General features: G+C 44.3%; 1 protein-coding gene across 3 annotated transcripts; it reads right to left on the bottom strand.

Moving 5' to 3' along the window:
* Window positions 1–601: 601 nt before the first annotated feature.
* Window positions 602–21233, bottom strand: PPIL1 (peptidylprolyl isomerase like 1). Of its 3 annotated transcripts, XR_008711612.1 has the most exons (5): window positions 20920–21233; window positions 17666–17820; window positions 2548–2616; window positions 1516–1787; window positions 602–1374 (listed from the first exon to the last, which is right to left on the bottom strand). XR_008711612.1 is itself a non-coding variant. In XM_055571563.1 (4 exons), the coding sequence occupies exons 2-4, from the start codon at window positions 17817–17819 to the stop codon at window positions 1567–1569; spliced, it is 444 nt and encodes a 147-aa protein (XP_055427538.1). In that variant the 5' UTR covers window positions 17820–17914; window positions 20920–21232; the 3' UTR covers window positions 602–1566. The 3 variants fall into 3 exon arrangements, 2 of the variants coding, with proteins under 2 accessions (XP_055427538.1, XP_055427537.1); XM_055571563.1 differs by having other exon boundaries at window positions 602–1787; window positions 17666–17914; window positions 20920–21232; XM_055571562.1 differs by having other exon boundaries at window positions 602–1787; window positions 20920–21229.
* Window positions 21234–24502: the final 3269 nt, after the last annotated feature.

The raw sequence follows: 24502 nt of genomic DNA, 5'->3' as shown, positions 1-24502 counted from the left end.
ATTTCTACTTTCCTACAATAGAACTCTGTACCCTAAAACCATCTCTGGGAGGTTACAGAGTCATTTACATAGTTTGTTACTGGGTTTTGCTTTCTTGTCATTGAGAGAAAAGAGAAAGATGTGCATGGGGAAAGCCTGGGGAACAGAACCTTGTTTGGCCATTCCATAAAGTAAATCACCATTTCCAAAATCAGAGAGGGATCAGGAGGAACATTTAAGCTATAATCCTCTTTCAGTCAAGGAGCTATCCATTTAAGAAAGCAAATACCACAACACACATTGCCCCTGGTTCATGATGACACGCGGGTATATCTCCTGCAAGTCCACCTAATGGTTCAGGTATCTCAGCACATCCACCTGGTTAATCCACAGGGGCGTCCCCCTCACTCAGAACTGCTGGTTGACATCACTTAACTTTCTCTGGTACCTCCCTTTAAAAGTTAAACCTAGTCTTGGATGGCAGAAATCTACTAGAGATCCCCAAACCTAAAATGATATGAAAACCTAAAGATCAGTCCTACAATAAGTACTACTTGAGATGATTCTGAGGTCCAAATGGCTGTCAGAACCTTGTACAATGTTTAAGATCAGACTACAGCAGTGATTTCAACCATCAATGGCATTTTATTTTGGAAGTTTCTATGCATTCCATAGGTATTAACTTCCTTTCCCTCACCACTCCCTCCTTAAAAAAAATTACAAAGATTAAAAATATATATATAAACTCTCTTTACCTAATTTCTCTTAAGTTTTAGTTTAAAAAAACTTAAGTGGTGCTTCTCCGTTATGAGAACACTGCTTTTTTAAGGAGAACTCACAGTCTGCATTTATGCTCACTATAGATTTCTACTCCTTCCTGGAGAAAAAATGGTCAATGTGTCTGCTTTTTAATAAATTCATTTCTCGATTATTACACATTATCATTCCCCACTTGACACCTTCTTAGAAACTTGATTGTTGGATGCATTTTTCATTTGGCAAAAATTCAATGTGGCTTTGCGTGGGATGTCTAAGTGTCAGAAACAGCAGTGTTGATGTTCTGAGAGGAAAAATATATACAGAGATGCATACAATCCCTGGAAGAACAAATGCAAGAGACTGAAATAGGGGGCGCACATAGTTAAGAAGGCTGATAGACACTACTTGGTTTTGAATTCTATGGCTGTCAGCCACTAAAGACTGCAGTGTAGGCCAGAATATAAATTTCTACAAGAGGTTGTTAGGCACTGCTAAATGACAGAGTTGGCTTCACTTTGTTTGAAGTCCATAAAGCAGACACACACGAGAAGGAGCAGTGTGGGTCATGTGCAGTGAGCAGCTGTCTGTGAAAGATCGTGTAAGAGCGTTTCTGCAAATACTCAGTCAACGCAGGCACTGGGGAAGAGAAAAGAAGCATCTGATCAAAATACACTTCCATCTCTAACTCACCCAAGACCCCAGGCCTCCTCAGTGCCTCAGATTTGCAAGGCCAAAATGAAGTTTAGAGTTATGAGTCATTTTAGGTCATCTGCATACTGGTTTGTTGGGGCCATCTCTGAAGACCAGGGTGTGGCCAAGAGGGCAGGTCTACCCAGAAGGGTATGCCTTAATGATCTTCACATCGTCCACGGGGCGGTCCTGGGAGTTTGTTTCCACCATTCCAACTCGATTCACCATGCCTATACCCTGACACACACGGCCAAAAATGGTATGCTTGCCATCAAGCCACTGGGTGGGAGCCAGGGTCACAAAGAACTGGCTGCCGTTGGTGTCAGGCCCTGCATTGGCCATCGCGAGAATTCCAGCCCCTGGTGGCAAAAAGGAAGAGGAAAGAGTATGAGTAACCCTGACACTCCAGCCTGGACCTGCTATACCAGCCTAGGGATAGAAAGAAGCCACACCAAGCACCCAACCGGACAACCTTGCTCTCAGGGCAGGCTCTCTACTAGCACAGAGGCTGACAACTGGACCACCCCAATGGCCTCCTCTTCCTTGTCTTCACCTGAAGTGAAGCTGCTCAGTCATGTGCGACTCTGCAATCCCATGGACTGTAGCCTACCAGACTCCCCCATCCATGGAATTTTCCAGGCAAGAGTACTGGAGTGCATTGCCATTTCCTTCTCCAGGGGATCTTCCTGACCCGAGGATCAAACCCAGGTCTCCCTCATTGCAGGCAGACACTTTACCCTCTGAGCCCCCAGGGAAGCCCTGTCTTCACCTATTCCTCAGCTTATATCCATCATGATCCCTGCTAACTGCTGGACCAGGTTCTCAATTCCCCTCAAAAATCCAGGAAGGTCTCCTGCTTCTTTGCAGAATCTTTTGCTTTCTTGCAACATTCAACAAGCAGTGAGAATTGAGATCACTCAGACCAGTGCTCTGAATCGCTCAGGACTCCGAGAGGCGCCGCTTTCTCTAATCGGCCAGAGCTCTTTGGGGCACTGCAGCTGGGCAGCTACATGGCACCACGCCATGGCGTCAGGCAGTCACCCTGAATCACTGCCAAAAGAGTGAGCTTTTAAAATCCACTCCCTCTTCCTACCCAGTCCAGCCAGATCATACACTTACCTGTGAATTTCAAGTCTGGATGAAGTTCATCTTCAAACTGCTTGCCATAGATAGATGCACCACCTCGACCTGCCAGTTAGAAGATGGGAAACCAGTCAGTCAGTCTCACATCCCACCACACAACAAGAACTATGGTCCAGGGCCAAAAGATTGTTTGGAGTACAGGAAAGGAAGATCACTGCGCACACCCAGCCGCCTGCTGAGTACACTGCAACCACACAGCCAGCAGCAGAATCAAGCACTGACACAGCACATTCAAATCACCAGTTTCATTTAGGTAGGACGTCTCTCTTCAAAATAACACTGTTTTTTTTTTTCCTGCTTATTAAAGTAATACATGTTCACTGTCAAAATACAGAAAACATAGATCATTATCAAAGGAATAGCAAATTCTCCTGAATCTAACAATCTACAATAACCACCATTCATGACTTGACGTGTTAAGAGCTTTCTTAATTTTTTACATTTTTATGAGTACTTCAGACAGGAGTGGTCTAAGACCTAACCCTGTGCCTGTCACAGACATTGCTAATTAATCAGCATTCTTCCCTGCAGAGCTCAGATTGGCCTCTGAATCTGTACCCACCCACAACTCCAGACAGCTGTTTTCAATGGATCAGAGATGGCATAAGAATTGAAACCTATTCACTATCCTTAACCTAGATGAAGGGGAAAAAGAATCATTTAAGTCAAAGATAACTAGCTTAAGGAGAAAAAGGGACAGTGCTAAGTGGCAATGTGGCAGAAAATAATAATATTACAGTAAGCAGAATTCTTTAAGAGGACAGGCCACATACTGTAAGTGAAGGAGGAGACAGACAGAGCTGGACTCCATCTCAGGCCAGGCTGCGAACATTAGGCTACATGCATGGTCACCCTCCCAGTGGACTCTGAACTCTGTGCCCAGTGTCTATAAAAGCGGCATACCAATGGAAAATCAGACCCCCGGATAAAAGAGCCTCAAGACTTGTACTTGGACTCTCCATTGCCTAAAAGAATATGCTAATTATCTCTGTAACAGAACAAAGTGGTAAATTCCATTATGTTTATAGGGATATGACCGCAGGGCTATTGATAAATATCCACTGTTTATCTAGTCTTGTGAGACATAAATCATGGGTTAACTTTGATCCTATCTGTCTTTTACCTTGTCCAGACTCGTTTCAAGGAATTTGGGGAGGTGGGTTTGAACAAGTACACTTAGGGTATATAAAGTTTTCACAAAAACTGGTCGGGGTCCTCGGCTAAGAGGAGACTCTGCCTTGGGCCCGCCGGTGTAACAAACTGCACTCCACTATCTGCATTGTCCTTCTGAGTGAGTTTGTTTCCCGGAACATGTGGCTACAACATAAGGAGGATATGAAGAAACATGGCACTGGGAACAATTTGCTGGTAACCACCACCACATTATGTATATTATTGATACAACAGTCCATACTCTTGCTATGCTGGGCACCCAGGTTTATTGTTAGAAAAAAATGATATGTTAAATAAGAATTTACTATAGGAAAAAATGTCCTAATAGGAGATAACTTTCCTAATCAATTATTTAGTCAACCATATGCCTTGTTGAACTATTTTGGCTTCTCGAGGCTTTCCTGAGAGCTTAGCTGGTAAAGAATCCACCTGCAATGCAGGAAACCCTGGTCCAATTCCTGGGTTGGGAAGATCTGCTGGAGAAGCGATAGGCTACCCATTCCAGTACCCTTGGGCTTCCCTTGTGGCTCGGCTGGTAAAGAATCTGCCTGCAATGTGGGAGGCCTGGGTTCAATCCCTGGGTTGGGAAGATCTCCTGGAGAAGAAAAAGGCTACCCACTCCAGTATTCTGGCCTGGAGAATCCCATGGACTGTACAGTCCAGGGGTCACAAAGAGTCTTACATGACTGAGTGACTTTCACTTTCACTTTCAAGTTGACCAGTCAAGACAAAACAGCCTGAAACAAAGTGAACAGTGGATTTTACCAGCTTATTCTGCTTGCCTGGCAGCCAGGAAACTGGCCAGAGGCAGGGAGCTCACTTTCTTTTATAGCCTGCTGTGAAAGTAGCATGTTAAAGCACCATGTCCACCCCCAGAGAGCCCTGGGCCCTGCTAAGATGTTTCCATGGTAAAAAAAAAAATCCTTTGCTTTATCTTTTAGGATGCTCCACCACAGGGAGCCTGTCACAGCCCCCAGTTCAGGAAGGAAACACTGTTCTCATGTAAAGAGGCATGGGGGTGAATCCTAACAGAGTTGGGGAAACCTCCCACCTGGCCCAGGCTACCTAAGCTTCTGGAAAATTACCGAGCTACCAAACTATGTAAAAATTCATTCCAAAAATCCCAACTTGTCAGTATACCTCCAAACAGCACTTATATAACCAATACATTCCCTCTGACTACAGGGTCAAGGTTCCTGCTTGAGCCTGGGGTGAAGGTAGGGGGGTTAGCTGCAGGGCTAGGGCTGAAGATGAAAGAGGAGAAAGAGGGCTATGGGGACAAATCCAGGTCAAGCCCTACCCCCAGGGCTTGAATGAGCAAGCGGAGGGTGAAGTTCAGCAGCTCATAAGTATGATCTCTGCAAGTCAAGGACTGCCAGAGCCTCATGGATGAAGCCTGGAGTTTAAGCAACCAGGAGATGAGAAGAAAGGGCCTGGAGGCCCCTTTTTACTCACTAGGCATAGTTTGACCAGTACATAGTTTGACAAGTACTTCGGGCCGTGAAGAGTTTAGTCATAATGTTATCTTTTCATAACTTAATTCAGTTCAGTAGGGTTTGCAGCAAAATGTCAGAAAGACAAATAATTCCAATCAAAGCATTCCTTTGGGCATGTGGAATAGGGGAGAGACGGTAGGAGGACAGGAGTAATTAAAGAGTTCTTTGGTGCGAGAGCACAACAGGTCAATGATCACAAACAAAGCCAACAACTAGGAAGCTCTGCGGTCAAAATGCACTGCGGGCTCCTCTGGCACAAGCACAGGCCTGTTTCCACACTCTACTCTCCAAGTTCTTTCACTCCTTGGTCCTCTCTTTCACACATTTACTCAAAATATGTAATATTTCAGACATAATACAGAGAATAATATGACAAACAACTGTGCACCCTGCTCTCAAGGAATAAAAGTGTGCAGGGACTCCCCTGGTGGTCCAGTGGCTAGACTCCTCACTCCCAATGCAGGAGGCACAGGTTCAAATCCCTGTTCAGGGAACTAGATCCCCACATTTGAGAATTTGCAATTGAGGGTTTGCATGCCGCAACTAAGACCTGGTGTAGCCAAATAAATAAAAAGAAAAAGAAGAAAGAAAGAAAATATGGCTAGTCTGATAGGGACAGAGTAAAGGGACAAAGTACGTGATTAAGTAATTAACCCCACTAGGGGACTGTAAGTAGAAAAAACATGGGAGACCCCTGCAAGTTAATGATAAAGAGCAGGCTTGCTTAGAAGCATGAGACCTGCCCCCAAACAATAGTGGCATTAGCCCCACATCCTTGCCCAGTAAGCTCAGTAAGTTAATGACCCCCAGGACGCGCTCTCTGCACACATAAAATACACAGTAATTTGTGGACCTAACTTAACCATATAGGGATGAAAAACCTTCCTATGCAACCTGGAGGAGGAACTGATGATAGAAACATAACGTCTACTCAGAAAAGACAAAAAAAGTTCTTCCCCTGGCTCCCCGCTTTTCCTTTGATTATAAAACTGTAGCCCAGCAAGTTCTCAGGACGTGGCAACCCCTCGCCTGCCCACCTGTAAACACACAAGCGTCCTATTCTAATAAATCACTTATCTATATCTCTTTGCCTCTCACTGAATTCTTTCCGTGCTGAGATGTAAAGAACTGTGGTACTGGGAACTCTTTGGAACCTCCTGAAATGACACCAGACGGTTTCAGATCCAAAGACCCCAAGCACACACCCCCCACCCCATTTCCCTCTCTCAACTCCGCTGTTCCCCAAGAGCTAACAAGGGCTGTGATGGAGCTCACTTTCCTCTCAGATACTATTCTGACCAGGAATTTGTCATTTCTGTGCATTTTCTTTTCTACTACATACTGTCTGCATCCCTAAACAAGGATACTGTTGTTTGCATGCTTTTAGGTTTATATAAATGAGCTATGCTAAGTCGCTCAGCCATGTCCAACTCTGTGCGACCCCATGGACTGTAGCCCACCAGGCTCCTCTGTCCATGGGATTCTCCAGGCAAGAATACTGGACTGGGTTGCCATTTCCTTCTCCAATACTCTATATATTATTCTGCAATTAGCTTTTTTTGGCTCACACTGTAAGTGATATTCATCCATTTTGTTCCAGGCAGCTCTCCGTAGTATTCATTCTGTTGTCTGATTACACTGCAATCTTACCTTTTCTCATGGCGATGGATATTTAGGATCTTGCCCATGTTTTTGCTATCATAAACTATGCTGCAATAACCATTCTTCTACTGTCTCCCGAACACAAGTGCAGGAGCGCTCAGGGACGATACCTCACTGGGGGACGTGCAGGCTCACAGGTTATGAGCGTTTCACCGTTACTACATTTCCCCAACTATCTTGTCAGATGTGGCCCCAATGTGCACCGCCCCCAAGCGCTCTCACTCTCACTGCCTGAGGTCCTTTTGCCAGGCTTTCTAACATGTGTCAGCTCTCTTGTGTTTTAAACTGCGTTTCCCTGGAGCTGTGCATAATTTCATGTTTAGTGGTTATTTAGCTTTCCTCCTCTGTCAATAGCCACATTTCAACTGAGTGGTCTGACATTTTACAATGTGTGTGTGTGTGTGTGTGTGTGTGTGTGTGTGTATTTTACTAGTAGGATTATTCTAGATACTGATCCTTTGTCAGTTAATGCTTTTGCAAGTATTTTTTTCCAGTTTACTTTTTTCACTCTTTTAATGGGATCTTCTGGCACAAAGAATTTTTTTGCAGTTGAAATTCCTTAAACTGTTTCCATATGACCTGTGCTTTCTGTTTCTTAAAACTAACAAAACAAAAATCCTTTCTTATTCCCAAAAGTCCTCTGATGTCTCTTCCTCCTGCTCCTGTTCACCAACTACAGAAACCTCTCAAGATGAACTGAAGTGGCATCTGAGACATGCAGAGTGGTTTCCCACACAAAGATCACCAAACTTGGTGCTACCTGTCCCCACCTCTCCCATAGCTGATGGGATCATGGATCAATACCCAGCCCTAAAGCAGCCAAAGGTCAGCCAGTTTACTCATTAGGAGGCCCGTGTGAAAGCTCTGCTTGGGGCATTTGACACGAGAAGGTGACTAACCACAATCCAATCAAAGCCTCTCTTCCAGCAAGGAGCCTCTAACAGGTACTGAAGCTGTCTTCTGAGCATTTCCAACCCCTTCTCCACAGCCTGCCTCAACCTCAGAGACAAAAAAGGCAGGTACTGACCAGTCCCTTTTGCAGCTAGGGGTGACCAGATGACCCAGTTCTGACTTACTAACGTATACAGAAGCCACTGAATAGAACTTCTAAGAAAGCTACAGCTTTCCTGACAAAAAGGGACAGACTCCTCTGTCTCTCATCTTCCACCTTGGAAAGCAGAGGTGATGTCAGCAGCAACAGCAGCCATCTTGCAACCATAAGACAGGTTTGATACCAAAGGCCAAAGCACTAAGAATGGAGGAGTGGAACGACACAGCAAGCCTGGATCCCTGACAACCCCACCAGGCAGGGGAACCAATGCCCCCAACTGCTCAACTCCAGACATATTGTCACATGAAAAAAAACAAAGCCTCTGTGGTTTTCTGTTACTTGCAGCCGAAAGGATCCGAAACTGATACAACCACTTTGTTAGTTAACAGTAGGAAAGGGAAGCTGACTAGTGGGGCTGCTAGTGGATTGCCAGGGCAAATGCCAGATACCAGATCTAACACAGCAAATGACACTACAGTTCCCAAGAAGCTTTACAGTTCTTAAGATAAGAGTCCTCTCAGGCTCACTTGCCTTTGGGGCCAAAGAGATCTGGATTTTGGGTCCCACTTCACCACGGACTAGTTGTGCAACCTTAAGCAAGACACTTACCCTCTCTAAGCCTCAGTTTCCTTGTCTGTAAAATAGGAAGAGTAGTAGAAATTATATTTCATAGAATTATATTTCATATATTTCATAAGACTGTTACAAGAATTAAATGAGATAATGCAAGAAACCATGTGATATATAACATGAAGCACACACAGCGGTATCAGTGATGATGAGCCCCCTTTGAGATAATCTGAACATTTTCTGTGAGAGGTGACTGTAGATCATGATCCACCTTGGAAGTCAGTCTGCCTGAGCTTATTCTAGTTCGTCTTCAAACCTCCATTACTCCCTGACTGCTCCTTGCTCTTTATGGGTAACTTTGCTTCTTATTTCACTGAAAAAAAGATGAGAACTTTCACATATTTTCACCACCAAATCCTCTTTCCTTCCTACATCTCTACCCGTTTACTTTCCCTCTTCCGTTATTAATACACTCCAACTGTCCAAATGATTATCCTACCACCACATACCTATCAAGCCCATTCACCTTTAAAAAACTCTGCAACTCCGATGTTCCGCTCTCCTATATCAACTTTCTAGTACATCATTCCTACCAGCATAAAAGCATGGTATTACTATTTCCCATTTTGGAAAAAAGGCAACAGTAACAAACACTGTCTCCAAGTTTCCCCCTATGTCTCTGCATCAATTCCCAGAAAAACTCCACCCCGCTTCTCTGGCCTCTTGATGCTCTCCATCCAGATGCCTGCCCTCACCACTCCGTGGAGACGGCTCTTGTCAAGGTCGTCGGTACCACTATGTCGTCATTAAGCCCAACAGTCGGTGGTCAGGCCTCACCCTGCTGATCTGCGAGCAGCGTCTCACAGCTGCCGTCACCCTTCCTGAATCCCACCTTTACTGCAGCTCTTCACTTTCCTCTGCTTCCTTCTCCTCTATCACAGATGTTAGACCTGCATTGTTACATGAAGACTTTTCTTTCCAGTCCTTGCTCCCTCACCCCTTTATCTTTCACAGGTGTTACCCCATTAAATCTCTTGACCCCCTAACTCTATCCAGGCATGCGCTTCCCAGAGGACCAGCACCAAGGGAACCGCTATCACCATAGTCCAAACCATAAGCTTTAGCTTTGACAACAATGAAACCTTCTAACTAGCCTCCATGCTTCTGGCCTTGCCTCCAGCTTTCCTCACTAGTCTATCCTCCACGTGGAAGTCAGGGGGATCCTTTTAAAACAAGTCTGATCATGGCAGACCTCTGCTCAAAATCCTCCAGTGACACTTCTCTACACTTAGGACAAAATGCAAAGTCTTCACGACAACTTACAACACGTTCCAGGGCCCCACGCCACTCTCGCCCTTGCCACCTGCCCCAGACACACCGGCCTCTGCTGTTCGTGTAGAGCACACTGCACTGAGACCTCTGACTGCTGCTCCCTCTGGATGGCCCGGCCACTACCTTACTTCATCCGGAGCTCTGCTCACATAGCCTACCAGAGGTCTTCCTTAATCACACTATCCACAATACCACCTCTCTCCATATCCCAGTGGTTCTCAACCAGGCGACACTCTGCCCCCTGGGGACACTGAACAATACGTGCAGACATTTCTGGTTATCACAGAGGGATTCTACTGGCATCTGGGGGGTAGAGGTCAAGGAAGCAGCTAAACATCCTACAAGGCACAGGACATTCCCACAACCAAGAACTGTCCTGCCCAACTTGTCAGTAATGCCAAGATTGAGAATCCCTGCTTTACCCCCTTATCCATCGTTTTTTTCTATATCATTTGTCACCCATATTATGTACTTATTTGTTCCCTCTCTCCTACTAGAATGAGTTTCACAAGGGCTTTCTTAGTCATTACCGTATCCCCAGCTCTTAAAATAATGCCTGGAGTCCAACAGACATTTGTTAAATGAATTAATAACCAAAATGAATAATAAAAACCGTATGTTTCTGCGCTCATATTTTGTATCAAGTCTGCGCTAACCATTTTACAAACATCTGCTCATTTACTACTCACAATAACCCCATGAGGTACATATAACCATACTCCCCATTTACAGATAAGAAGCTCAGCAAGGTTACATAACTTGTCTACATTTAAGAAGTGTTCATGTGAAGCCAAGATTCAACCCCAAGCCCACCAGGCTCCACAACCCTCTGTTCACCCCAACACTACATTACCTTGCCATGTACCACGGGTGGATTAAATGTCCTCACATACTTTCCTTACAAAGCATCCCAAATGGTCCCCGATAATGCTGGATCAAATCTGAACTTCTGTCTTTGAGTCTTCATGAACTGGCCTGATCTAAACCCCACTCTCTCCTACTACTCTGCACTCTGTCCCTAACTGGTCCTTCCTTACTATCCCTTAAACACGCAGTTCAGGGGCCTTAGAAATCACATTTCCGGCATCTGTCCTGGGTGTGGAGAGGTAGCTGGGCTGCATCACCGCCAGTCCCAGTGCGAGACATGATGCCGGGGTGACGGCTCTCCCTCACACCCCAGAGGCCTCTCTCCCTTGCGCCTCCTCTTTGCATTCATTCTAAAATCTAAAACGCCCTTCCCTGTCCTCTCAAGAGTTAAAATTCTACATTTCCTTTAAGGCTCACCTCAAAATATGCTTCCATCCCATTCCAGTCCCACTTCCACTGTACTTTCCTCTTATTATGAATTATTCCAACCTATGTTCTATAGATAACCGAAAGCGTATAACCACGAATGTGCATATTTATTGTATTATTACTTTCTGAAAGTGAGTCACTCAGTTGTGTCCACCTCTTTGCGACCCCTTGGACTATACAGTCCATGGAATTCTCCAGGCCAGAATAATGGAGTGGACAGCTGTTCCCTTCTCCAGGGGATCTTCCTAACTCAGGGATCAAACCCAGGTCTCCCACGTTACAGGCGGATTCTTTACCAGCTGAGCTGCAAGAGAAGCCCAAGAATACTGGAGTGGGTAGCCTGTCCCTTCTCCAGCGGATCTTCCCAACCCAGGATTTGAACCGGGGTCTCCTGCATTGCAGGCGGATTCTTTACCAACTGAGCTATGAGGGAAGCCCCCATGTTATTACTTTCCCATTGTTTCTTATAACGAGTATCTTGTCTTCCTGGCAGGGCAGGGAGCTCTGCAAGGAAGAGAAAAATGCCTTGGCTTCTAATGTTTAAATACTCCTCACAGACCTTGGAATAGTACAGGATACCCCACAGACTCTTACCAAACATTCATCAAATGAATAGAAGTAACAATGAGCTTGCTGTTCAACACTTTACATTTTAGGTGTTCCTGGAGCTACTAAGAGGGGAGATGAAATCAGAGTGAGGGCGATGCACAGCATAATCAGCATGTAGTTAATCAGCGCAATCACGGCAGCCGGCGAGCACCATGAGGCCAAGTGCAGAGCGGGAAGAGTGAAAGGAGAGCTTGAAGGGAGCTAGGTCACACAGGGAGAGGAGACAAGTCAGCAGACAAGACACAGGAGACATTCAGAGGGCTAAGGACGCTTTCAACACAGCATTATTACAATAAGGGAGATTTAAAAGAAAAAAATGGTTTAAAATGAACAGGAGGTCAAAGATAGCCAAACTCAGAAAACATCTGGCAAAGGTGTATCAGAAAGATCATGCAAAGTATAGTTACAGAGAAGCCAGACTGAGGGACGGTTGGGGATGGAAATGATTCATTGACCTGCTGAGGAGCTCAGGATGCCACACGCAGCATATCTTGTGTTACCTAATCAGCTAGCAGTCCATACTCGGGACCCAGGAGGGCCCAATTCCTGCTTGCCTTCCATCACAGGCCTGCCAGCAGGCTTAGCTCAACTACTCACTATACTTGAGGTTGGATGCAATTATTTGGAAATCTTTTGAGTGATTCAATTTCATTAAAATTACATCAGGGAAATGTGACATTATGAAGGATTGAGAACCAAGTATAGAAATATTGGAAAGCTCTGATATGAGCACTCACATCTGAGTCACTTCCAATTCTTGTACACTAATCAAGGACACTCTCAGTTCTATTGGTGTTATAAATTAAAATTTTATCTCATAACAAAGGAGACGAGGAAGACAGGAAAGAAGTACATCAACGTGTTGACAGGACATTTTCAGACCAAGAAAGTGGAGTGAAGCAGAATTAGACTCTGCCCCCTCCAATAATGGATGAAGCAAACCCCCAAAATTCAATCTCTTTCCAAGTCAAAAATTCATCAGCAAAAACCAAATTGGAAAAGAGAGACAATCTTATTCCAAAGATTCTGAAAAGTCAGTCAAGGAAAGAATTAAGAGATTCTTCTTCCTGCACTCCTTAAAAGTAGAAATCAGGAAAGGAAGCACGTCACTCAGAGAATTATTACACATGCCCTCCAATTCTATGAAGCCAATAAGGGGAGGAGGTGAATAGCCCTGAAGAAGTTAAGGAGAAGCTCTTGAAGGCAGAAGCCCACACACCACAGGCATTCCGCAGTGGCGGTCAGGCTACCAGCAACAGCCGCCTTAGTGGGCAGGAGAAACACAGGGCCATGATAGGGGATTAGGATACACTACTCCAAAATAAGGTTCCATACTGAATATTTCAAGTTGAAGGAATCTGAGAAATAGCAGGTGCAGGAAGGACTTTCTGACCTTCCCCTGAAGTGGGCATAAAGACCCTCAAGTGAGAGACACCCTTCGTACACCCAGAGGAACGGAACATTCCTACCTCCAAGAAAGAAGGACATCAAGAGAAATCTGAATGAACAAGCCTTGCTATGTCTCCCCTAGTTTACTACACTGAGCTCATACTCATACGTCCGATAACATCTTCCAACAACTTTCCACTTGATCAACGCTTGCAAAGAAACGCTCAGACCTTTTCAGGTCTCCATTTCCTTGTAAAGGAAATGTCATGCACAACTTATATGAAATGAATTTGTAGGCTATTCTCTTGCTAATTTATCTTCTGTTGTGGAAACACAGCTGAGAACGATAAATGGTATGAGTCTTCTTCCTCGGCTCCAGCTACACTCAAGGGCGGCCCAGGGCCCAGGGCAGAAGACCACCACTAGCATGGAGTCTGGGAAGACAGAGCAGAAGTTGGCAACCGAGTATTTGGTATGGGAAAGGTAGCCGGTCCCACATAGGTGGGGACAGTGACAAAGAGAGTCCACTTACACTGTACCCAAGCGAATAAAAGGTAAGCTCAATGCAGGTTCCGACACGAAGCATGGATAAGGCGACAAGAAGTGGCACGGAGACTGTGCGAACATATACAACAAACGGAAGGAGAAAAAGGAGGGAGAAAAATAACCCAAGAAGAGCTTCTCCGTGGCTGTCGCAGCTACAGACACTTCAACAGTAAGAAAAATTCAACAAAACAAGGGCTCAAAGACAAGGTAATATAAATCAACAGGATAAGGTGAAAAGATTGCAGAGCTGAGCAAAGTTTGAGAGCCAAATGACACGAAGACAGCACTAATAAATAAGTCAGAGCAGTAGAGAACAGAATAGACATGACTCAAAGTTGAATAAGGCAGAGAGTAAAGGTCTGAGATTATTTCAGCGGGTGCAAGAAAAAATAGAAAAACATCACCTCACTTACTCAGAAGAAATGTGACAGATATGGAAGGTAGAGGTGATGAAACAAAGAAAAACTAGTTCCATGAAATAGAAAACCCAGTAAGTATAAAAGAGAAAATATTCAGAAATACAAAAAAAAATTTTTCCCTGTATTGAATGAAGGAGCAAATCTGGCCTCAGTATTTTCCACAGCCATGTTCTAAACCAGAAGGCAATGGAGCAGAATTGTCTGCAAAAATCTGAGGGATTTTGTCTGGCCCAAGTGTACATAGTCATGGTCTTTTTTTAACTGGAAGACATTGTTAAACATGATTGAATTAAAAAATATAACACCCTCCAGCCCTTGCAATAAAAGCCATTTCTGCCTCCTAGTACTTACGAATAGAAAAGCCTAGTGGTGAGCACTGAACCCTCTGAAAATGTAAACTCACTCTGTAACCAAAGGACTCATGGGTGCAGTATAGAAAATGCTCTAAACTCTGATAAGGAAAAACAAAACTAACACAAAATTGGGAGCAAAGGAGGGAGGACAGATGTGAGATAACGGAAAAAAATATAGATACCTGTCCCTGGTTCCTGGCACAGGGCTTCTAAAACCCTTGTAATTTCCCAAGTGATAAGAACACTAAGAGTATTTCTTGTTCTAATATTTGGTCTTTGACCCTGTCCCTAACAGACAGCTCTTGAAACCTTTATAAATTCCTAAGTGATAAGAGCACGAAGACCATCTTTTGTTTCAATGAGGTGACTCTGGGGGGCTCCTGGATGGGGGCTGGTCGCCAGAAAGACCAAGTCATAATTAGAAGTTAGAATTATCAGTGTCTGCCCCAGCCCCTTCTCCAGAGAGGGAAGGAGAAAGCCTAGAAATGGAGCTAATACTTGATCATGCCCACAGGAGGAAGCCTCCATAAAATCCCAGTAGTATAGGCTTTAGAGAGCTTCAAAGCAGACGAACACATCCACATTGGGAGGGTGATGCACCCCAACTTCTCAGGGACAGAAGTTCCAATCTCAGCACCCTTCCAGATCTTACCTGAAGCATCTCTGTTCATCTGTATTCTTTGTCATATCCTTTAATAAACTGGTAAGTAAGCACTTATGTTTCCCCGAGTTCTGTGGCCTGCTCTAGCAAATTAATCAAACACAGCTGGTGTCCAAGGAATTGCTTGATGTGGGGAGAAAAACTCCATATATTTGGTGACCAGAAGTGTAAGAAGTAAAGTGTTCTGTGCGAGCACATAAAAGTAAAGGAGAAGCCCAGGAGGGTAGAACTGAGTTTTTCCCAACACAGGAGGTAGACAAAACTAAGTTTTCCCTAAACAATAGGAATGGGTATAAATTTAGGTATAATTGCCTCATCTTTCAGAGCAAGAAGTCAACTTTTCTGTTAAATAGATACAAAATTAAATGCAACACTTTTTCTTTAAAAAACAACAGTATTCATAACATAGCCTAATTCTCTTGAAATTATTTCCATCTAGCTGGCGATCCATCCTTTTAACTAGGTATCTGAAATGCAAAATGTCTAGAATAATGGTCACCAAAAGTTAATGTTCATTATTTCTGAGAAGTGGGATACTGGGGGAAATAGCTAATGGTGGTTAGGGATCCTTAGGAGGGATCCTTAGGAGGTATCCTTATGAGCAATTTTTCTTTTTTTTTTTTTTTTTGCGATTTTTCTTGTTTTGACCACATTGCGCGGCTTGCAGGATCTTAGCTCCCCAACCAGGGATCAAACCCAAGCCCCCTGAGATGGAAGCATGGAGTCCAAACCACTGTACCAGCGGGAAATTCCCCCTTATGACTGATTTTTTGGTTCTTTTTTTTCTACTTTCTTTTATATTCTGTATTTTGAAATGTGTCCATATATATCAAAAAACTAAAATGCCTCTTAGTCATAAAGGATAAACAAAGGACAATTGAGAATGACAAAGAAGAAAAAGGCGGGAAAAAAGCTGCCAGAGAGACCCAAGCTGACTTAAAGGGAAAAGAGCAGGAGTAGGAATCAGCAGAGAAAATGCAGACTGAGAGGCAAGGGCCCTTGAAAGGTATAAATGCTGGCATCTACCGATTTCAGTAATAAATTCCACCCAAATGATGGTAACTCCCGAATTCATACCTCGATCCTAGACCTTTCCATGAACTCCACATTCATATCCCATTACTTATTCTACAGAAGATCTGACAAGTCTTTCAAACATAGTGCCCAAAACCCAAACCAAATTCTTGGTCCACATCCAAACATGCTGTTCTCTCAGCTTTCCCATTTTACTAAAGTCAAGTCAAGAACCTTGAAGTCATCCCTAACCATCTCTTTCTCTCACCCACCTGCCCCTCCCTCTTTCCAACCTCAGCAAATTCCACTGGCTCTATTTCTATCAAAACATAACCTGAACCCAGTCACTCCTCACCACCATCTTTACTATCACGCGAGTCCCAGCCACCTCGACACTGGCTGGCGACAGCTGCTTTCTAACTGGTTCCCAGCTCTCACTCTTGCCCCATCTCTATTCCCCAAACAGAATTCAGTGATCTTTTAAAAGAATAAGTCAGATTGTGTCACTCTTTTGCTCAAAACCTTCTAATGGCTCCCCTCTTATTCAGAATAACACCTGAAGTCTCTACTACTATGCCCTACAAGGTCCCAATTGATCTCCTACAGGGACTCCCACCTCACAGCCTCTGGACCTACTGGAATGTTCTTCTCTCAATAACAAGGTTCATTCCCTCACTTCCTTCAGATTCCTGCTCCAACCACACCTTCTCAGACAGGACTTCCCTGACTTTTCCACTAAAATCCCACTAAAATCCTACCACCGAATCCTTTTCTTGCTTTATTGGGAGCAGGAGGGTTTTTTCCCTTTATTCTGAGCGATGTCCCTCGAACTCAGAAAAATATCTGGCACAAGGTAGGCACTCAACATTTTTTAAATGAGTGAATCAAAGAATCCACTATTTTCTTTTCCTTAAAACGTTGCAAATATCTTTCTTCTGATTATCCAGACTGTGTGCTTAGTCACTCAGTTGTGTCCAACTCTTTGCAACCTCATGGATTGCAACCCACCAGGCCCCTCTGTCCATGGCAATTCTTCAGGCAAGAATACTGGAGTGGGTTGTCATGCCCTTCTCCAGGGGACCTTCCCAACCCAGGGACTAACCTTAGGTCTCCCGCACTGCAGGTGGACTCTACCATCTGAGCCACCAGGGAAGCTCATGAATACTGGAGTGGGTAGCCTATCCCTTCTCCAGGGGATCTTCCTGACCCAGGAATGGAACTGGGGTCTCCTGCATTGCTGGTGGATTCTTTACCACGTGAGCTACTTACTACAATTCAGGCAGATATTATTTACTCTTAGTAAGCAATACATAGAAGTTATGAGAAACTCTGTAAAGCTCAAGAGTCAAGACTGGTTTCTCATCATATGCGTGTGTTTGGGGAAGAGTGTGTGGTAGCAAGGGCAGAAGTGGTCGCCAGAATCAACTAACCCAGGCCCTGATACTTGGAAGAGAGCTCTGGTTGCCATATACCCAGTTATAAACAGGATGAGACTTCAGAAACTATCACCGACTTAACTGTACCTGTGCCTGTTGGGTCACCTCCCTGGATCATAAAGTCTTTGATGATTCTGTGGAATTTGGTGCCATTGTAGTAACCTCGACGAGCCAATTCAGCGAAGTTCTTACAGGTCTTTGGAGCATGCTTCCAGTACAGCTCCAGCACGATGATCCCCATGCTGCAGGGGGAGAGGACAGTAGAGCTCCAGTCAAGAACAAGGTCACGGCACACAGGAACGTTATGGGACCGCTCCACAAGTCTTCATTTGCAAGCTTATTGAGTCGTGAAATGATGATAAAGGTCAGAGTTCATGCTCAGCAAAGGAAAACAACACAATGCAAATAACATAAACACAGACACCTCCTTTGAGGAAAACATGCTGGGGCTTCTGGTCCTTCTTTCAAGCAAAGTAACTATGGAGAACTAAAAATCCTAACGCCTTATACACAACAAATCACGGATCATTGGAAACCAATATAACCAACCCCTAAATTAGGGAGAAAAATCTTACACCCAGTTTATAACTTTATTTAAGTTGGATATTAAAATATTGGGAATTCACATTTATTTACATATACATAAGTTTCTGGGGGCTTCCCTGGCAGCTCAGCCGGTAAAGAATCTACCTGCAATGCAGGAGACCCCAGTTCCATTCCTGGGTGGGGATAGGCTACCCACTCCAGCATTCATGGGCTTCCCTGGTGGCTCAGATGGTAAAGAATCCACTTGTAATGCGGGACAGCTGGGTTCAATCCCTGGATTGGGAAGATCCCCTGGAGGAGGGCACAACAACCCACTCCAGTACTCTTGCCTGGAGAATCCCCATTGACAGAGGGGCCTGGCAGGCTATAGTCCATGGGGTCACAAAGAGTCAGACACAACTGAGTGACTAAGCACAGCACAAGTTTCTGGGGATGGGGTGGAAACTGAGTAAATGAGAGACAGAAAGGCTTTCAGTGATTTTTGAGCCATATAAATTTGTAAAAAAATTAATGGAAAAAAAAAGTACAATTTGTGTGTAATGAGGAAGGGTGCAACAAAGGCAAAACCTGATTACTGCAAACCTTGCCCCAGACCTGAGCAAACTCCGGGAGATAGTGAAGGACAGGGAGGCCTGGCATGCTGCAGTCCATGGGATTGCAAAGAGTCAGACATGACTGAGCAACAACAATGCAATGAGCTCTTTTCCCCCTGAAATGCGGCTAAGAAAAAGGAACAAATAAGATTTAAGATAGGTGCTTTCCTATCTTAATTTCATTTATCTACCTCCATTTCATCACACACTTAGACTTCAAGCTCCAAGAATGTAAGAACTGAGTCAACTCTGTATAGCCTAAATACCTGGTGTGAAGCGCAGTATAAGGACTCTATAAATAAATGTGGTATGTGCTAGAACATAGCTTTCTAAAAGCCTTTCTAGTGGCAATTCATTCTTTACACTCCTAACATTTAACATAGATTAACAGTTACTCTGTGCAAGACACGGTTCTAAGTGCTTTTCCTCTTACAGAGGAACATTCTGGTGGATACTTTTAAAATACAGGGAATAACTTTTTGGAACAGCAATCAGAAAATAACCTATACAAATCTGGAATGTGCATACTTTTTGCCAGCAATTTCAACTTCTAAAGTTTCTACTCTACGTGAAAACTTACAAAAGTGCTTGAGGATATAATAGGTGCAAGGCTGTTTATTCCAGTAATTGTCCTAACAAAAAAATGAGAAGCAATTTAAATGTCCTTCATAGAGGGAATGACTAAAATATGAAATATCCATACAGAAGGCTGCATGTATTACATGCAAATTACAGGAAAAAACATACAGTATGATCATACAGTCTTATTATTGTTTAAATATAGAACATAAAAGAGATGTATTTTTGTACAGAGAAAAAGATCTGCAGATCATCCAACATCAGTTCAGTTCAGTTGCTCATTTGTGTCCAACTCTCTGCGACCCCCATGGACTGCAGCACGCCAGACCTCCCTGTCCATCACTAACTGCCAGAGTTCACCCAAACTCATGTCCATTGAGTCGGTGATGCCATCCAACCATCTCAATCCTCTGTCGTCCCCTTCTCCTCCTGCCCTCAATCTTTCCCAGCATCAGGGTCTTTTCAAACTATTAGTGGTGTGTTTACAGACAGGAGTGGCTGTCACTTCTTACTGTATACACTTCTACAACTGCTTGAATTTAAATTTTCATTTATTTTGTAACTAGAAGAAGAAAAAAAAAAACAGGTAGTTGAGAAATTACATACTTTCAAGTTGACCAGAAAAAGTAGAATTTTCCCTTGTAAGAAGATAGGCAAGATGGCCAGGGGGCAAAAACAGCATCTAAGAGAACTGTGCTCTGAAGGAAAGCAGCACAAGCAAGAGGAAGGCAGAAAGACAATGGCTGGACTCTGGCTTATTGATGTGCAAATGGAAGACTGTAGGCAGAGAGAGGCAGGCAAAGATGGGATGAAAAAAATCACCTTTGAAGGTGAGACCACAAAATTTCAATTTTAAATTGCTGGAGCAGTAAGAAATTACTTAAGGTTATTTGTCCTACTTCGGAAAGATCTCTTTTAACTTTTTCCAAAGAGGCAATGGAATGAATGGGGCTAAAGAACCTAGCGCAGCAGGCAAACAGATCAGGCTCCAAATGAGACTCCCCTACTTTACTAGCTACAAGACTAATCAAGCAGTTTACTCTGTAAATTTTGACATTTCCCCTGCTAAAACTAGAGAGAAGGTGGAATAGTACCTACATGATCTGAGTTGCTAAGAGGAGTAAACTAAATGTGATGCTACACACAGGGGACATGGCACTCGCTGTTTGGTGCTCAATACTATCACTTTGACAGGAGGGAATGAATGCGCTTCTTCCTGTGTTCTCCTAAAAATCTGTGTAAATAACGGAGCTACTTACAACCCTTAATATTTACATGTCTGTCTCCTTCACTATACTGTAAGCTTCTAAAGGCAAGGCTGTTTCATCCACCTCTGACCCTCCGATCCCACGTCCCTGGCCTGTAGACTGAACGCGCGCTGGTTGAATGAAGGATGAATGAACGGAGGGGTAGGAGGCGGGCACTCGGGCCGCTGTCGCAAGTGGGTGTGCAGCTCGGACGCGGGCAGTGGCGGTCCCCACTCAGCCCCAAGGCGGCCTTCACTACCGCCCCTCCACGAGGAGGCTGGCCTTCCGAAGGCGCGAGCCCGGAACCCAGCCCCGAGGCTAAGCCTGAAACTCCGCGTCACCTCCACCAGCCCAGCCCCGGAGGCCGGACCCTCACCTGGTCTCCAGGTACACGTTGGGCGGCTGCCAAGAGTCTGGAGGAATCGCCGCCATGGTGAGGCTGGCGGAAACCTCCCGAGGCGATCGCTACTTCCGGCGTCGATTCGCCGGGACCCGCGGCTGCTGCAACCGGCTTCCGGTTCCCGCCGTTCAACTCGAGAGATGCCAAAATTGGGGGGATTTGATACCAGGCAGAGAAAAGACCCCCACCCCCACCCGCACCTCCAAGGCCGAGAATCTAGAGCGTGAGGCTAAAGCAAGCTGTCTGCTAGGACGGAGAAAAGTGCCAGGCTCCATTGGAGGTGATCTCCGAGTGGAGAGGGACCGCGCCATTCTATGGACTCTCTGATTGGTTCGTTTAGGCATGGGGAGGTGTGACCTACCGTCCAATCTGCACTTCTAATAGAGTTAAAGCCTAACCTTACGTTTGGAAGAATTTCTTAGTCCCACAATAGTGCTGAGACCCAAGAAGAGGAAGAGAACGGAAGGGGATAGAGATGAGAGCTGCCAGAAACTAACACTAATGTAAGGCGCTGTATATTTACATAGCACTTGGACATTATTATGTTACCTACTCCGCAAAACAGCCCCGTAAAATTGATGTTATTCCCATTTTTCAGATGTGAAAACTGAGGCTCAGCAGGTAAATAACTTATATGTCCATAGTCAGGCTTCCCAAGTGGCTCAGTGGTAAAGAATCCACCTGCCAATGCAGGAGACACAGGTTAGATCCCTGGGTCAGGAAGATCCCCTGGAAAAGGAAATGGCAACCGACTCCAGTATTCTTGCTTGGGAAATCCCATGGACAGAGGAGCCTGATCTATGGTCCATGGAGTCCCAAAAGACTTGGACATGGCTTAGGTACTAAACAACAACAGGTCCATAGCCCCATAGCCATAAAGCAAATCAAGCTTAGTCTCCAAAGGAAAGTGTCTGGGGAGAGGGAAGAGGGAAGGACTGGGAAGAAAATCAGAGATAAAGGAAGGGAAAGCTAGGAGAATGAAGATCAAATAGGTCAGGGCTAGAAGCAAGGATTAAAGTGACTGTGGCTGGGATAGATGGTAGTCCAAGGTTGTTAGGAGTGTTTACACATTATCAAAGACAATGAGAGGAAGTTTGGAGGGAGGACAAGAAAGAAATGGGATCAGTGAACATACTGTAAATGCTTTGCACACCACTTGATAATGGCAGTTAAATGAATGCTTACTTTATACCAGGCATCCAGTAAGCACTATTGTGTACTTTCACACCGTTAAAAATCAAACACAAATGGAACTCAGACTTGAAAATTTCCTCATTCACAATTTGTAGAGGTTATACTCCATTTATAGTTATTATAAAATATTGGCCATATTCCCTGTGCTCTGCAATATATCCTTGTAGCTTATTTTTGAGCTTTTGACAACACTTAATCTTCAAACCCACAAGAGGTAGATATCACTATTCCCCCTTTTACTTTGAGGAAACTGAGACTTCCAGAGATAACTTGCTCAAAGTCCTAGAGCTGGGATCCCGTGCTCTTGACCACAGTTCAATCCCAGTTTCCTTAATTGCCAAGCAGGAATAAGGGTATACAAGATCGTAAAGGTCAAAGTAGACAGTGCGCTCCTTGAGAGAATAACTGAGCCTTGTTCATCTTTGTGTCCTCCTCGCAGAGGACTGAACATAGGATGCTCGAGTTTCATTGAATGAATAATAAACAGAACATTACATTTTAGGGGCTTCCCTAAATGTTTACCACTGGTGGCTCAGTGGTAAACAATCCACTTGGAATGCAGCAGGCAAAGGTTCAAGCCCTGCTGCAGAAAGATCCCACGCACCACCTTAACTAACTTAACTAATTAAGCCCGTGTGCCACAATCCTGAGCCTGTGCTCTAGAGCCTGGGAACCACAACTACTGAAACCTGTGCGCCTAGAGCCCATGCAGCTCAACAAGAGAAGCCACCGCTTTGAGAAGCGCACGCACTGCAACGCAGAGTAGCCCCTGCTCTCTTCAACTAGGGAAAAGCCTGTGCAACAGTGAAGACCCAGCACAGCCATAAATAAATGAATAAAATTATTTTTTTGAAAAGAAAATTACATTTTAGACTGATGAAAGCTGTGCTAATGTATCATTAATTTACACTTCCTGCAGTCTTGTGTTTGTGCCCTCGTTATGGCCTTTGAGCTGGATGGAAAAGTTTTCATTGTTGGTCCTGTCTGTTGTTATCTGAGTTTCCTTTCTCTGGACCTTATGTAGTTCCTTACTACATATCTTGGGAGGCTTAGGGCATGGTGAGGATGCATTGGGGTTTAACAGAAGCATAAGACAGTACCTTGCTGGCTCATTCCAAAATCCTTACTCAAAAGGCTCAGCTTTGGTTGGACTTTTTATTCCCAAGAGAACATTAGGTGTCAGTGGCTTCAGGGCAGAGTTGACAAAGAGGCCTAGATTCCTGTTCTAAGTTCACTATTAGATTGCAGCTTGTACTTACTTCATTTATTCTGTATCTAAGTTAATGTGTCTTCTGAATAAATATCCCTTATTAAAAATTATAACATCATAATTATAACAACATAATCCAAAATTATAACATTTTTTGAGCTGGAATCCTAAGGATCATCCTCTTTATCTCTGCGCCCTGTAAATGACACATCATCAAACATGTCAACTCTTTTTTCCAAAGGTCCCCAAATTGTATTCCTTTCTTCCCATTCCCACTGCTGTTTCAGACCTTTAACACCAGGATTATTTCAGAAGCTCCTTTGCTGGAGCTTCCCTGCCCTTTGGTTTCCCTCTAGTAATCTATTTTACACACAGCAGCCAAAGCCCTCATCTGAAATACTATGATATTGCCATGAAGTATTAAATGGTTTCTCTGCCTATTAAAATCCCAAATCACTTGGCCTGAGCTTGAAGGCCCTTCATCATTGACCACTCACTGACTTCTCCAGTCAGATTTTGGACTATTTTATTATCCAAGCCTTATATGTGGAATCAGCATTCCCACTTTCAGACTTCTGCCCAAGCTAGTCTTTTTCCTTGCAATGCTTTACCAAACTTAACCCAATCTCCCTTGTTCCGTCTCCTCTCTACTCATCCTGTCTGTAGTAGACTCTCCTTCTCTCTTCTTTATCTTTAATTTGGTGCCACATTCCATCACTGTCTAAATGCTTGTCTCAGATTTTCTTCTCACCAAGTAGACTGTCAATAACCTATGTTAGGGACCACGTCCTTATGCAGTTGGGCTTCCCAGGTAGCATAGTGGTAAAGAATCAGCCAGCAATGCAGGAGACACGAGTTCAATCCCAAGGTCAGGAAGATCCCCTGGAGCAGGAAATGGCAACTCACTCCAGTATTCTTGCCTGGAGAATTCCATGAACAGAGGAGGCTGGAGGGCTACAGGCTATGGGGTCGCAGAGTGTCAGACATGACTAAGCAGGCATGCCTTATCCAGTTCAGTTCAACATTCACACAGGGCATGTTCCAGATCAGAATCTGAGCAGAGCGAGTTTCCAGTGTAATCTCGAGCAATCTAACCTTTCCATAAACTTCAGCTAGGTTAGTAAGAGGGTAAATGAAGGTTGTTTAAGCAGTTTC

Source organism: Bubalus kerabau, chromosome 3, assembly GCF_029407905.1.
Source record: "Bubalus kerabau isolate K-KA32 ecotype Philippines breed swamp buffalo chromosome 3, PCC_UOA_SB_1v2, whole genome shotgun sequence".
Lineage (NCBI taxonomy): Eukaryota > Metazoa > Chordata > Mammalia > Artiodactyla > Bovidae > Bubalus > Bubalus kerabau.
The sequence above is the reverse complement of the archived record's forward strand: the minus strand, read 5'-3'. Positions and strand labels throughout refer to the sequence as shown.